Source organism: Pan troglodytes, chromosome 14 (assembly GCF_028858775.2).
Source record: "Pan troglodytes isolate AG18354 chromosome 14, NHGRI_mPanTro3-v2.0_pri, whole genome shotgun sequence".
NCBI lineage: Eukaryota > Metazoa > Chordata > Mammalia > Primates > Hominidae > Pan > Pan troglodytes.
The window spans coordinates 80,987,946-81,002,925 of NC_072412.2; the positions used below are offsets into that span (position 1 = coordinate 80,987,946).

The 14,980-nt window shown below is 36.0% G+C and overlaps 1 protein-coding gene across 10 annotated transcripts in view; it reads right to left on the minus strand.

Moving 5' to 3' along the window:
• TBC1D4 (TBC1 domain family member 4) overlaps positions 1-14,980 on the minus strand; it is a 200,157-nt gene that overhangs the window by 21,374 nt on the left and 163,803 nt on the right. For 5 of the 10 annotated variants that reach the window (XR_010150515.1, XM_054665377.2, XM_054665378.2 and 2 more), the window contains 4 exons: positions 13,985-14,008; positions 6,678-6,838; positions 3,857-4,066; positions 231-389 (listed from right to left, as the gene is read on the minus strand). Coding sequence is in view for 9 of the 10 variants with exons in the window: in XM_054665377.2 (XP_054521352.1) it covers positions 231-389; positions 3,857-4,066; positions 6,678-6,838; positions 13,985-14,008 (554 nt within the window). In the remaining variant the exon portion in view is untranslated. The remainder of the gene's footprint in view (positions 1-230; positions 390-3,856; positions 4,067-6,677; positions 6,839-13,984; positions 14,009-14,980) is intronic. The other 5 variants (XM_003314176.6, XM_063792201.1, XM_003314177.6 and 2 more) reach the window with 1 other exon arrangement.

A 14,980-nucleotide genomic window follows, 5' to 3' on the forward strand; every position in this document is an offset into this window, starting at 1 on the left:
GCACTTCTTCCTTGGTAAACACCACCACCATGCTGAAAATAGGTTTGTGCTACCTCCTCAGAGACAGTCACTAAACTACAGGAAGAAACAAATTACTTCTCTTTTTTTACTAAGCAAAACACAAGGACAAAATTACTAAGCAAAATCTGAGCTCCACAAATCAAACAAAAAAAAAAAATCCCCCAGGCTTTTCTTTAAAAAACAAAAATTACTGAGATTATCCCAAATACCTTCTTTAAGAAGAGTATGAATATCTTCCATATCACATCTGATTTTAGCTCTGCAGTTTAACAACTTCTTATCCCAAGTTATTAAGACCTCCTTCTGACATGCACCAACTTCTTCATAGTCTAATTTAACTTTTCTGGACTGGAGTTCATCTCTGCTTGCTAAGGAAAAAAACAATTTACGTAAGACCAATGTGTTTTTCAAATGTAAAACTTTAGACATTTGATTGTATTTGTAAAACCATACCAAATGACTTTCAGGAATCAACTGGTAGTATATCTCAAAAAGAAAATTTAAAACAAATTGAGGATACATGAAAGGGTCCCAAGCTTTGAGTCATTTCATGTGAGAAAAAAAATGAGGAATAACCTCCTAAGGAGGTTTTACTCTGTATCTTACATATGGCAACTCTGCTAAGTATAAAAAGTAAACCGTGTTGATCATTCTATAATTTTCCATTTTTTGACACCACTGAAGTGTTAATATTTTATATGTGCCATACATGAGAAGACAAAGACTCATGCTCATCTTGATTTGAAAAATATATGACCATAACATGATACATTTTTATAACTGTTTCCAGAGTTATCCATACTGCCCTTAATAACTAATAAAACTAGCTTATGTGTTCCCGTGTTCCTTATTTTCTCTTTCGTTTGTTTTTGCTTTTGCTTCTTAGAGACAGGGTCTCACTCTGTACCCCAAGCTGGAGTGCAGTGGTGCAATCATAGCTCACTGCAGCCTCAACCTCCTGAGCTCCCATCTCAGCCTCCTGGGTAGCTAGGACTACAGGCATGCGCCACTACACTTGGCTAATTTGACAAACATTTTTGTAAAGATGGGGTCTTGCTATGCTGCCCAGGCTGGTCTTAAACTCCTGGCCTCAAGCAATCCTCCTACCTCAGCCTCCCAAAGAGCTGGGATAACAGGTGTGAGCCACTGCACCCAGCCCTCCTGTGTTCATTTGTAATAAACTTAAAAAGAAAAATTCCTTTCACTGAAGTTAACACTAATTCTATTTTTAAAATAATATAGAATTCTCTCTAATTTGATGGTCTAACATATCCGCCCAGAGCTCATTAAAAGAAATGTCTATAAAAGCAACCAGTATCTTGATTTGTTCTTTATCATGAAAAACTGATTTCAAAAGAGAAGGAAGAGCAGACACAAGAGTATACTTCTTCTCTTCATTAGGATCACGGTGGACAGGAACGTCTCAGAGCAATCTGTATTCATGCATGCTCACAGCGCTCGGCCACCTTACCTCCTGCAACACAAATCTTTGTCATGCATCCCAAGTCCTCGACAGCACAAAAACAACAGCAGAATGAAAGTTACTCTTTACTTAGTGTGTTTGAAACCATTTCAAAAGACTTAAAATATCTTATAACAAACTGTTATTCAAGCAAGGCAGTAAAAATTCCTACTTAAAAGTCCAAACATAATCTAAAGATAAATCGCAGTACAAAACTACTCCTTCCGGATACCACAGATGGCTTTCTAACACTGTCTAGCTTGGCTGTTCGGCTATTTGCTTTATATTTCTCTGATAACCAAGTAATTTTTTAAAAGGTGTCGGTTTATTAAGGCTAAAAACAAATATACTCCTATATATAACTTTACTAATTATTTTCTTCATGATGGACAAAACATAATTACTTCCTTAGAGTTTTTCTCTAATCTTCTCTAGATTATTGATCATTTAAAATAATCACAAGCATCTGCTTATGTGCCAGCCGCACACCCTGAGGATAAAATGGTGAACAGGGACAGTTAATATCTGCCCTTAACTGTTTAACTAGAAAAGACTAAAGAACTATCAAGAAATAATTATCCATTGGTTAGAATTTTCATAGGTTAAACTATTTTTTATCTTTGTTATGTAGGCAGAGAAACAGAACCGATGAAGGTTTCTGAGAATGTATTCTAAATGTCACCTCCTTTCTTAACCTGTAAAATCATATAGTATAACTGACCTCAGAATACACAGCAGCCATTTATGTAAAACATTCCATTTCCTTATATTAACATACACAGCTGAGAAATACTGTGGGGTGCTGGGGAAAGCCCGAGAATCACGATGAATAAACCTGAGTTTTGGTACTTGCTCTGCCAGTATGTCACTATTTGATCTTAGGTTAATTCTCTACCTTTCCCAAGCCAGTCACTACTTCTACTGTAGAATGAAGAATCTAGCTAAGTAATCTCTAAGGCTATTTCTACTTCAAATAGTCTATGATTCTGAAGCCACCTTTTGATATTTAATATCAGATTTTATTTGTACATACTCCCAAGTGAAATATAGTTGCATGCATTAAATTTTTTGAGGGAAGGATGACCACCTTTTTTTCAACCTCTTTTTCTGAGTTAGTTCAAAATATAACTACTTGCTTACAAATATGAATTCAATTTCTTTTGAAGCCTGCGAAACCTCAAGTGGGCAGACCATTTATCAAACTGAACTTTTAAAATTATGCTAACGACAAGTAATAGCATTTTTAATTTTGAAGAAAAGAAGATGTATTTCCAAAGGATATTTAAAATCCTATGTACTTTTCACTCTGCTAACAGCGATTTTAAAAAATGTGCTCTTGCAAACTATATATTGTTAAAATAAAAAAATTAAATTGAATCATAGGTGTAGTAACAAGAATCTTAAGGTAGATGATAAAGTCAGAAATGTGGAATACCTGTACTAAAAAAGCTGTATGAAAGACCACAAAATAAAGGCAAGTGAGAGAAATATCTAAATTATACTTGTGCCAATAATCTTAAAAGTCAAACGGACCACTTATGTTAAATGTTTCATTTTATAAGTGTAAAAATGAGACCCTTTCAGGTTAAGTGATTTTCCCAAAATAATGAAATTTATACATTTTTTGGATTTCTTAGCATCTCCTTGTATGTGGTTCTATCAGTACTGGAGTAAATTATATCATTCTTTCAAAGGCTGAAAAACACATTCCAAAGCATTTGGTAATCATAATCTTAGCAATAAGGCACCACAAACAGTGCAAAATCTATTATAAATTATTTGATTATAAATATAATGATTTGAATACGACTTTGTTAAATAGAAAATTTATAAAGCATTAACAAAAGATAGGAATAGGTTTGGCTTGATAACAGATAATTATAATTAAATAGTTAAATTGAATACAATGTAAGTAGGATTTACTTGAGGTAGGCATATTTCTCCCATTATGAATGTAATTAACCTGAAACTTGAAAATCACATTCAAAGAAAAGAAAATTTGCTTTCTCATATTTAAGGAATTTTTAGAAGTGACACTAAGATAATGAACTTTCAGACACATCAAATACATTGATTCCATATTATCTACATTCTATTTTACCTAAATATACTCTAAGAGTTTCTTATGTCTTAAATCTATTTAAAATGCAAACCCATTTAAAACAAAACCACAAATATCTTAAGCTGACCTTTCCCATGTTATAATCACCTCACAAAATGGAAATCAACAATTATAATCAGTAGATATTCTTCTTAAAGTGTGCATACAGTCCAAAACTGAGTGCGGATAGTATGTATGGGGAGAGAAAGGTAGGTTTAACATACACCCTTCAATCATAGCATCATAGCATTTAGTCTGTTAAAATGGCTAACCTTCAAGTTTCTGGTTTTCTTTTTCCATTCGAAGTAACAAGATTTGTTGGTGTATAGCTTTTCTCCACAAGCTCCTCAGTTCTTTTGATTTCTTTCTTTCTTCAATCTTTTCTGGGTCATCCTCCCCAGACAGGAATATAACCAGCGGTTCCTCCTCCATGGTTGGAGAGAGGGGGGACAGTGGCAGCAGCTCGTTCCTGTCCAATCCATCTGCAGAGAAGAACACAGTGAGAGGCATTCCTTAGCAGTAACCCAGACTACCCAAGTTTCTGTAGAATTCACATTCTCATCTGATCTTCTACACTTAAAAATGTCACAAAGCCGCTTTCCCTGTAACTTAGTTTCTGCAGCTAATATTTAAGTAAATTCACTAGACTGAATTCCCCTTCCAGATTTCCCTGTCATGATGAAACAGAAGCATAGGTCATTTCACCACTTCTTCTTTCCACCCAAAGAGCTCTGTAAGAGAGGTGCCCCAAAACTAACTGGCCTCTCCTGAGTCCAACACTTCTGCAATTTACTTACGTATATTCTCTGGCTGTGAGGAACAAGAAGATTAAGTGGCTAGGTATCAGTGATCTCCGAAGGTCTACATCGATCATCAGAATCCGTCAGGAGCATAGCCACTGAGCAATGCTGGGCCTCTCCTGGCTGAGCACAGTACTCCCTCTGCTCATTCCTCCTGCAACACCTTTTTCTTTTTCTTTTTCAATTTTTATTTTAGGTTGAAGGGGTCCATGTGCAGGTTTGCTACATGGGTAAATTATGTGACTCTAGGGTACAATGTACAAATGAAATGACTTCGCCACCCAGGTAGTGAGCACAGTACCTGAGAGGTAGTTTTTCAATCCTCATCCTGCTCCCACCCTCCACCCTCAAGGGGATCCCGGTGTCTAATGTTCCCTTCTTTGTTTCTATGTGTACTCAATGTTTAGATCCCGCTTATAAGTGAGAACATGCAGTATTTGGTTTTCTGCTCCTGTGTTAATTCTTAGGATAATAACCTCCAGCTACCTCCATGTGGCTCCAAAGGACGTGATTTCATTATTTTTCATGGCTGTGCAGTATTCCATGTGCAACACTCCCTTAACAGGTGTTTCATTCTCTCCCTTCCTACTGCCAATGATTTTCCTATTAACAACCATGATCACATCTCTTAAAACATTTCAATGGTTGCTTATATCGCAAGAACAAATTGGGACTAGCATTTAAGTTCCTTCAGATTCTGGTCTCCACTCAGATTTCCAGCCTCATATCTCAATCTCCTATTCTTTGCAACCATCATGCTGAATTTCTCATGATTTTCTGATCTGCAAAGTTCACTCAAATGACTCCAGAGCTTTGTCATTCCTTCCTTCTAAAGCATGGTTCTTCCAGCAACGAGTTTAAATAAACATCTAATTGTTCTGTGAAGCTTTTTCTGACCACCTCAGGCAGAGTTAACTTCATCTTTAGTAATACCAGTTGTTTTCTTCTATTTTCTTCTTTTTTTATATATATTCATTGACCTCTGCCTTTACTTTTATTATTTACTTCCATACGTTTTACTGTTGTTGTTTTAAAATTTTAATACCTGGCTCTTTTACTAGCTTTTTGAGTTGAACACTCAGTGTAACTAATTTTTGGCCTTCTTGATTTTATATCAATATATTCATGGCTTTTAACTGCTCCCTAGATCCGTTTCAATAGGTAAGGCTCTAATCATCGAATTTTCTTCCTTCTAGCTTCTAAGAGTAGTTTTCTATTCCCAAACACATGTCATTCTACTTGTCTTCTAATCCTTGATTTCTTTCTTTTTTTGGCATTGTGGTCAGAGAATATTTGTATAAATGATTATGGTTATTTGGATTTCAAAAAGATTTACTTAAAAATCTTTGTGGACAGGTACATAATTACATTTTATGAATGTTCCAAGTGTGCTAAAAATGAATGAGTTTTGTCCATAGGAGGCAAAGTTCTCTATAAATATTAGGTCAAGCTTATTTACTTGTGTTACTCAAATATTATTTATATTTAATTTCTAAAGATGAGTATGTTAAAATCTCCCACAGGAGCTATTAATTTATCGATTTCACTCCAGAATTCTTTTAGGTGTTATTTTCTAGCTCTCAAAGCTACATCATTATGTATGTTCTCATGATTGTTCTCATTATGTATGTTCTCATGATTGTTCTATCTGTTTGTTTACTGTTACATGTGCTTGCGTCTTTGGATGCTTTTGCTTTAGTTTAATAGGTCAATTACTCAAAGAGAGCTGCCTGTGCTCTCTTTTGCTCAGTATTTGCCTAGTGTATTGTATACATTCCTTTATTGCTCAATATTTATATGTCAGTTTGTTTTATGTGTGGCTCTTATAAAAGGCTATGTTGCTTTTCTAATAATAAAAAGATCTTTGGAAGCTGAGGTAAGATGATTGCTTGAGCCCAGGGGTTCAAGGCTACAGTGAACTATGATTACACCACTGCAACCCCAGCCTGGGCCACAGAGCAAGGCCCAATCTCTGGGAAAAAAAAAAAAAAGAAAGAAAGAAAGAAAAAGGACATACAGCTTCTTTCCTAGCACTATCACACTTCCGTCTACCTTGTGGAGTAGGCCCAAGTACAGGTTTTTGGAAACTGTCTCACTCATTCGTTCATTCAACGAGCAGGTATTGAATGCCTAATGTTTTCTAATGATACCTGAAAGAGAAACCACTGTATCACATACAGAAAGTTATTTCTACACTGTAATCACTTAAATCTCTTTATACACAGCATGTGCATTCCATTAGCTAATTTCTGACACTCAGAGGGATAAATTCCTTAGGGAGTACAGCACAGACCTTGCTGTTGCATTGCTGAGGGAGATTTGTTCATGGGAGAAGCAACCCTGAGGAAAATGCGCTGCCGCCAGGAGATCCGGCGAGGAGTGACAGAGGTTCCTCCCACACTTAGGGACTCATTGCTGCAGGTAGATGAGGTCCTTTTTCTCCCTTCTCCATCACTGTTGAAAGCAAATAAACATATCACTTATAAGGAGAGCTGCACATCATGGCACTTCACAACCAACTGGTAGCACAAGCCATTCACAAGTTCTGTCACGGGCAAGCACAAGCCACAGGCAACATGGAGCAATGCATCACCAGGCACACTAGTCACCCAGGCCACCACATCCTGGGGAAACAGCAATCTAGGCCACAGCCCAGTCAAGAGAAGCTCCCCTGTTTCTACTCATTCCTTAGCAGCCAACCAGTCCTAGTTCTAATCTGAGGAACAGAGGCACTTATAAGGAGGAGTACAGGTTGCTTAAGTCATGAATTCATGCTTTGCTAAGGAAATAACATGAATAGCTTATTCGAAACAAGGTAAATATTCCATAAAAGCCTCACAAAGAGCTTTTGTTAGAGCTCTTATAGAACAGGTCAATAAAGACTGTTTCTAATTGCCTACGACTGTTAAGATGTGTCTCTGAATGGTCAGCTACCAATAGTTGAATCATGGCAGAAGATAACCTGAATATAAGCAGAACAGTCAATCTTGGGATTATTGGTAGGTGATATACTAAGAAAAAAGTGGGGTCAGATAAGATTGGATGGCTAAGTTAAAAAATAGATCTTTTTATATTTTTATTGACTTATTTATTTAGTGAGATAAGGTCTCATTTTTTCACCCAGGCTGGAGCGCAGTGGCGCAATCACAGCTCATTGCAGCCTCGACCTCCCAGGCTCAAGAGATCCTCCCACCTCAGCCTCCCAAGCAGCTGGGACTACAGGTGCACACCACCACACCTGGCTATTTTTTTAAAAAAATCTTCATAGAGACAGGGTCCCAATGTGTTGTCCAGTCTGGTCTCAAACTCCTGCGCTCAAGCAATTCTCCTGTCTCAGCTCCCAAAGTGCTGGGATTACAGGCATGAGGCACCACACCCAGCCTGTTAAAAAATGTTAACAGATTTCTTTATAGCAGTACTTGTTAGAGACTGTTAATACACTGGCATGCACTGTACCTCTCCAACAGGGAAACAGTGTATAGAAATTCCCCAACTTATTGAAATTAATTGATTCTAGAATCACCTCCCTCAATTTTTGGGGGGCAGGGAGTAGTGTCACATCATTCTATATTAGTGCATAAGAAAATGCTCCTCTATTGTCAAAATTTCATTTCCTAGAAAAGACCACCTTGAGTTATGCTAGGCCTATCTGCAAAAAAAGGTCGGTATGACTCAAAATCATTTTTGAGACCAATTATATTTGCTGCTGGAAGACCTCACAATAATTGTTGCTGTTAGTGGCAGGAATATCTTACATTTTTAAGTCTCACAGTCTGAGTTTGCCTGAGAGAACAATAAGGATACCAATATTTACAGGTGATGATACCAACAAATGAAGGTATAAGACTTTTGATGGAATCAAAAGGTCAGTGCTGAGGTCAGAAATAAAGCTCAGACAGAACAGCCACTCTCAGATACTCAAAGGAACTCAATAGTGTTGAGGCAATTAATAGTGAGAAGAGCAATTCAGCATCTGCCTATCGTATCTTTATTTACTCAGGCAATTCAGTTCATTCTAGTCTGGATCTATTTTATGGAAACATTACTTCTGGATTGGCTAAATTAAAGTTAAAAAAAGACTTCTGAGCTGCTATGCAGAGAGTAAGTATTATGATGTGATACTTTAGAAAGTACAGTACTTGATACATATATCTCAATATAGTCAAACTCTGGTTATTATGCATCCTGGATAACACTATAACCCTAATATGTGTCCATTGTTCAAAACTCCTGAGGCAGTGGCCAGGCACGGTGGCTCACCACCTGTAAACCCAGCACTTTGGGAGGCCGAGGCAGGCGGATCACCTGAGGTCAGGAGTTCAAGAGCAGCATGGCCAACATGGTGAAACCCTGTCTCAACTAAAAATACAAAAAAAAAAAAAAAAATTAGCTGGGCATTAGTGACAGGTGCCTGTAATTCCAGTTGCTTGGGAGGCTGAGGCGCAAGGTTCTCCTGAACCCGGGAGGCAGAGGTTGCAGTGAGCCGAGAATGCACCACTGCATTTCAGCCTGGGCAACAGAGCAAGGCTCCAACTCAAAATAAAATTATAATTAAATTTTTTTTTTTAGAAAAACTCCCTGAGGCTGGGCACAATGGCTTACATCTGTAATTCCAGCAATTTGGGAGGCCGAGGCAGGCAGATCACTTGAGGTCAAGAGTTTGAGACCAGCCTGGCCAACATGGCAAAATCCTGTCTCTACTGAAAATACAAAAATTAGCCAGGTGTGGTGGTGCACACCTGTAATCCCAGCTACTCAGGAGGCTGAGGTGGGAGAATCGCTTGAACCCAGGAGGCAAAGGTTGCAGTGAGCCGAGATCACATCCCTGCACTCCTGCCTGAGCAACAGGGCAAGACTCTGTCCCAAAAAACAAAACAAAACAAAACAAAAAACCTTCCTGAATATTGAATATATATATGTGTATATATATACATATATACACATATATATACATATATACACATATATACATATATATACATATATACATATATACACATATATACATATATATACATATATATATTTGCTTTTACTTGCACTTTGGAAAACATTAATGCAAGTATTTCCCTTTTAAAAATATGATTCAAATGTTCTATATATAATAGTTACCACCCAATAAATACAGTTGAAGTACTCATTATCTTCATTTTTGTAACACGACCTTGATGGCAGTTATTTGCTAAATGCCCAGTTCATAGGTATATTTCTAGCTTGTAGTGTAGTAACAGGTAAATAATAAGCACTCAATAATATCTACTGAATAAATTAATATTTTATAAAACTAAATGAAATATTAACTCAGAAGTTTAAGTGAAACAGACAAAAATACTGGCTGGGCTAACATGTCAGGAATAAATAAAAGATCTACCTTCTTAAAACCCTTTATTGGGAGTCAAGTCCTAATAGCTTTGTTTTTCTAAAGTATGTTCTGAACTGTTGATGGCACTGGTAGGTATTGACCATGACAATGCTGTTAATAAACAACAAAAAGCATATTTTTTCTAGTGAGTGTTATTCCTTTCCTACATAAAGTCATCTAATTTATACTTTAAGCTTTGAAAGCTAAATGAAATACTTATTTAAAAGCGCTATTTCAATGCTCCACAGGGCAAAAGATCAACAAATATTAATTTAGCTTGACTTTTTTAGTGCTCTAACAAACCAGAGTTGACCAAATCAGAGGACTCTGAAATGTTTATATTTTAATGCTGGAATTAATACAGCTTTTAAGTATCACCTTCCAATTCACTGCTAATGACATATCAAGTGTTTAGAAGGTACTAAAAATAAAACTGAGTTGTACCCATATCAGTTTCATGATTGCCTATAAAATACAAAGTTTTGGGGGCAATAGTTATAAAAGAGGTGCATACAGTATTTACATTAGCCCACTGATATTCAAAAATTTCATAAACCTAAAATTTTAAATCCTATAATATAAACTGCCCAATGACAAATTTTTCTCCCATGTCTGGAATTTACTGACTAGTAATAAGCCAAAAAATTAGCAGTCAAAATAGAAGATAATAATATACTGAAAAGAAGAACTTACATAACAAACCATTGACCCTTTATCTTGTACTAAAAATCAACATCTTGAAAAAGTAGTTGGTTGCTGAGATATGGCAAAAGCAGCTCTGCTTTTAATAAGAGAAGATCTGTATTCAGAAGTCAAGTTCCCAATAAACATTTAAGCAGTCAGTGCTATTATGCAACTTATAGCAGTTTCCTGTTTGATTTACTTTTAGTCAGCAATCTGACATTCTTAAGGTGGCAATTGCAAGAATCAAAACCAAATGAAACACTGCATCAAAATTCCTATAACCCAACTTGGAAACTACACTGGGATGGGGGTGGAGGGAGTTTATTTCTTTTGGTTTGTTTGTTTTTTTTTTATTACAACATTAGTTATCACATTAACTTTTCCTTTGATTAAACTTAGGTAAGAAAGCATAATGTCTACTTTTTGAGTAAAAACAAAAATAAAACAACATGTGGTGTTTACTGTAATAATAATAAAGCTAAGACTCTCAGCACATACTTCATGCCAGGTATTGATTGTTCTAAACATTTTACGAGTATGAATTAATTTCATCCTCACAGCAACCTTGCAAGGTAGATGTCATTACTACTTCCATTTTTGGTGCAATACTGAAGTAGAAAGAGGCTAAGTAACTTGCCCACAGTCACACGGATAATAAAGTGAAGGAACCAGGATGCAAACCTAGGTGGTCCAGAATCCAGCATTAGACACTGCAGCTGATCCTGCCAGTGTAAATACTCCTTGCATTAGTTCTGAACAAAGCTCTATAGGACCACAAAAACAAAGCTGTTGGGACCCCCAGGATCCTCTGCATTTCTGGTGAAAAATTAAGTCTCCAATTAGCACTAAGCCTTTTGGTTGGGTACTTCTCTTTCCATTTTTTAATGGATTAATTTTATATCAACAGAGAAATAACTTCAGAGTACTATCAGGTGCTTGTTTATGTAAATGTCTCACTTCCTTTTCTTTGCTTTGAAATAATTACATTCCAAAATGTATACACTTTTAACTGTAAATAGAAGGACCAAATAAAAAAACACCTAAATATAGTTGAATATACATACACTGGTATTTTAATCATCTTTACATTTCTTAAATGATGAAGCAAGTTATAACCATTCCCTTATGTTTCCATAGAATCTTTTTCCTTCTTCTTTTGTATTTTGGAATCTAAGCATGTGTATTATAAAACTCCTTCCCAAGATGTATATTCAGGAAAAGTATTCTGTGCCAGCATTACCTCTATCAGAAATTGACAAAGTTAAAAAATGAATATCTAGGAAGGAAATATAACTTGGAGAACTCCCACCCATTTTTGACTGGTATATTGTATATATACTCCCTCTTACCACTCACCAGTTAATTAAGAACCACAATTTGTGAACACAAATTCAGACTTTATATGGGGAGAAAATGTCCCGTATTACATATATCCCCCAATATAGGGTAGGAAGGCTATTTCCAAGTCCTTTGTATATAGGATCCATCAAATGCTATAATATGAACTTGTCAAAGCTTCAAGAAAATCTTTTAACATATCCTTGAACAAGCAGTTATAGTCTTCACCAGATCAACTCTTAAATTAACATCCCACTTCTTATTTTAACATAGAATTGTAATGTCTACTTGCCTGCTTTAAAAGAATTCATTGACTATTGTACAGAATGGAGATGCTCTAATGACCACTCACAGAGACTCAACTTTAAGAAGGATGTAGTCATATTTTACTTCCTGCCAGGGCAACACAGATATACTTTGCACAAAGGCAAACTCTTCTGTCAGGACCAGTCTTGCAAAGGTGGTGTTATACTGAGCAGCAACCTGCCTCCTATCCCCCAACCCCCTGGCACCCAGTTTAAACTCCCAGCATCTGCACTTCAGCCGGAATGACACAGCAAGACTCTATCTCTGAAGTCCAAATAAATGACAAAACACTGTCTAAATCTATATCTAAATCACAATGAATTCAACATAAGATAGATACCAAAACTTCATTAGTGTGACAGCAACTATTGAACCGAAAGCTGAAAAAGCTTTCTCTTTGTAAGCCTTAAGAAATGCTAAGTAAAACAATTTCATTTCATAGAAATGAAACCATATTTTTTCTACAGGATCCACAGTATAATTTAACTCATAATTGCATCAGGTGCACTAACAGTTTATATAGGTTCTGGCTTTTAACTGCATACATGTCTGTTATCCTATGGAAAATCTTTACTAATTAAGTAAAATTGAGATTAAACCATTCTAGTGGAAATCAATATATAGTATTTGACCTATGAGTCAAAAGAGATAGATTAGTCAGTGGAACAATGTGTAGATGAAAGAAGCAGAAAAACAAAGAGTTTTATTTCCTAAACTCTACACACTGCAGATTTTAAGAAAATAAGTTTAGTATATTGGAATTTAAAACATCTCTGGGTATCTCATATGTTTATTTATATCCTTATGACCTAAGCTGAAAAAAAATCAAGCAAAATATAAAACCTTTTTGGAGTTCAATCTATCCATGTGTAAAATAAGGAAATCATAGACTAGATTAACTCTAAAGTAATAAACAGAGCTAATTCCATACCTAAAAGGACACAAGGCAGAACTAACATTTCCATTAGGCTTTTAAGAATAGGTAAGAAGTATTATTTAAATGGTCTTACACCTAACCATGACTGAGACTTGCCAATTACCAGTCTCAAAAAAAGTCACTTTTTAATCTTATCATTGTTGCTAAAATAATTTTCTGAGGATTTTTTCTCCTTGAACATCTCAGTCTAGTGCGATACTTAATATTATATTTTTACTCTAGCTACAAAGAAATCTAAATAGTGGCCCCAAATAGGAAGATGGGCATGTATCTTTTTCACTGGGCTCATGATAAAAGCAACATGTAGAAACTGGAATAAAGCAGAGGACAGTTATTTGCAGTGGTTGTTAGCAGTGATTCTAGATGTTCACCACAAAAAAAGCATGTGAGTCAAGAGATGTCAACACAGATGTGGTCAAACTTCCATAATAAGGAACTAGGTGTTTCCTGTGTCCAGACAAATGGGAGGTCTGAACGGCTTTAGCAGTGTCTCAAAGTGACCAACGTGACAGGAATTTAGGTGAACAGAAATAGACGAATAATCCTCTTCAGTTGAAAGGCAGATTCAATTTTGTGAGTACGTTTCTTTTAGGATGCTCATTTCTGCATCTTCTTGGCATTTGGAATAAACTCCACTTAGGCACATATGTACCCCCTAACTAGCAAATCCACTTCTATTAATTTAAAATTAAAATTAGGCTTTGGTTGAAGGCCACAGCACAGCTCTAAGGAAATTTCAGCATGGAATAGAGTAGAAACAGGATTTCTGCCTGCAATCAACATTTTACATGGTAATTCATGGTCTTTGATTACACCGACGGTCACATTTTCCCTACTATATAGCCCTCAGAGCACTCAGAAAGATGGCATGCATTCAGGAGACAAACAAAACTGCTTTTTAAACTAAGGATGATGTTCAGTTGGAAGAATCTGTGAATTTTTTTAAAATAAAAATATGTAGACCTCTAATCACCTTGATTCTGAAGCAGTGTCTTGTCTGGTACAACAGGAAAACAAGGAATGGAATTAGCACACACAAAGAGAAATATGTCCAAATCAGGATTCAGGATAAAAGGCATTCCAATAAGTCATCAATAAGTCATGGTAAGGTTACTTCAATAATGAACCACAATGAATAATTATACCTTTTTTTTCCACTGAACACAAGAGAAATATAGAACAAAAACTATACCACAAAGTACTTCATCATCAAAGATTTTATTTTCTCATTGAAAAGTTTTATCAGTGAATAGAAGTAATATCTATCATTTACTTTTTTTTGACTGTCATTTACTTCTGAGCAATGAATTTCAACATAAATAAATTTTTAAGCACAGGCTTAAAACCTGAGAAGCACTGTAAAAAGTAACAAATATGTCTGTGATAATATTTAATAAGCAGATGTTATAAAAATTACCATAACATTATATAAAATTATAGTTTACTAAACAATGAAATAACATTAAATTTTGAAAAATTAATTCAAAGTGAGGTAAAAGAAAAAATACACACATTCCCTCTCCTCTATCATTTCAGTTATGTGCAAATAAATCTACTAACCAACTATTAAAAAGATCTTGGCTCCTTTTTCTCAGCCTGCTTAAAAATAGTAACCTGTTTTCAATAATTCAGGATAGTGGTCCTGGAAATGGATGCCTAATCTGAATTTAAAATTTCAAAATAATGTGCTTTTAAAAAAGTAATAGTAGGCTGGGCGCGGTGCTCATGCCTGTAATCCCAGCACTTTGGGAGGCTGAGGCGGGCGGATCACGAGGTCAGGAGATCAAGGTCATCCTGGCTAACACGGTGAAACCCCGTCTCTACTAAAAATACAAAAAAAAAAAAATTAGCCGGGCATGGTGGCGTGCGCCTGTAGTCCCAGCTACTCGGGAGGCTGAGGCAGGAAAATGGCATGAACCTGGGAGGCGGAGCTTGCAGTGAGCTGAGATTGAGCCACTGCACTCCAGCC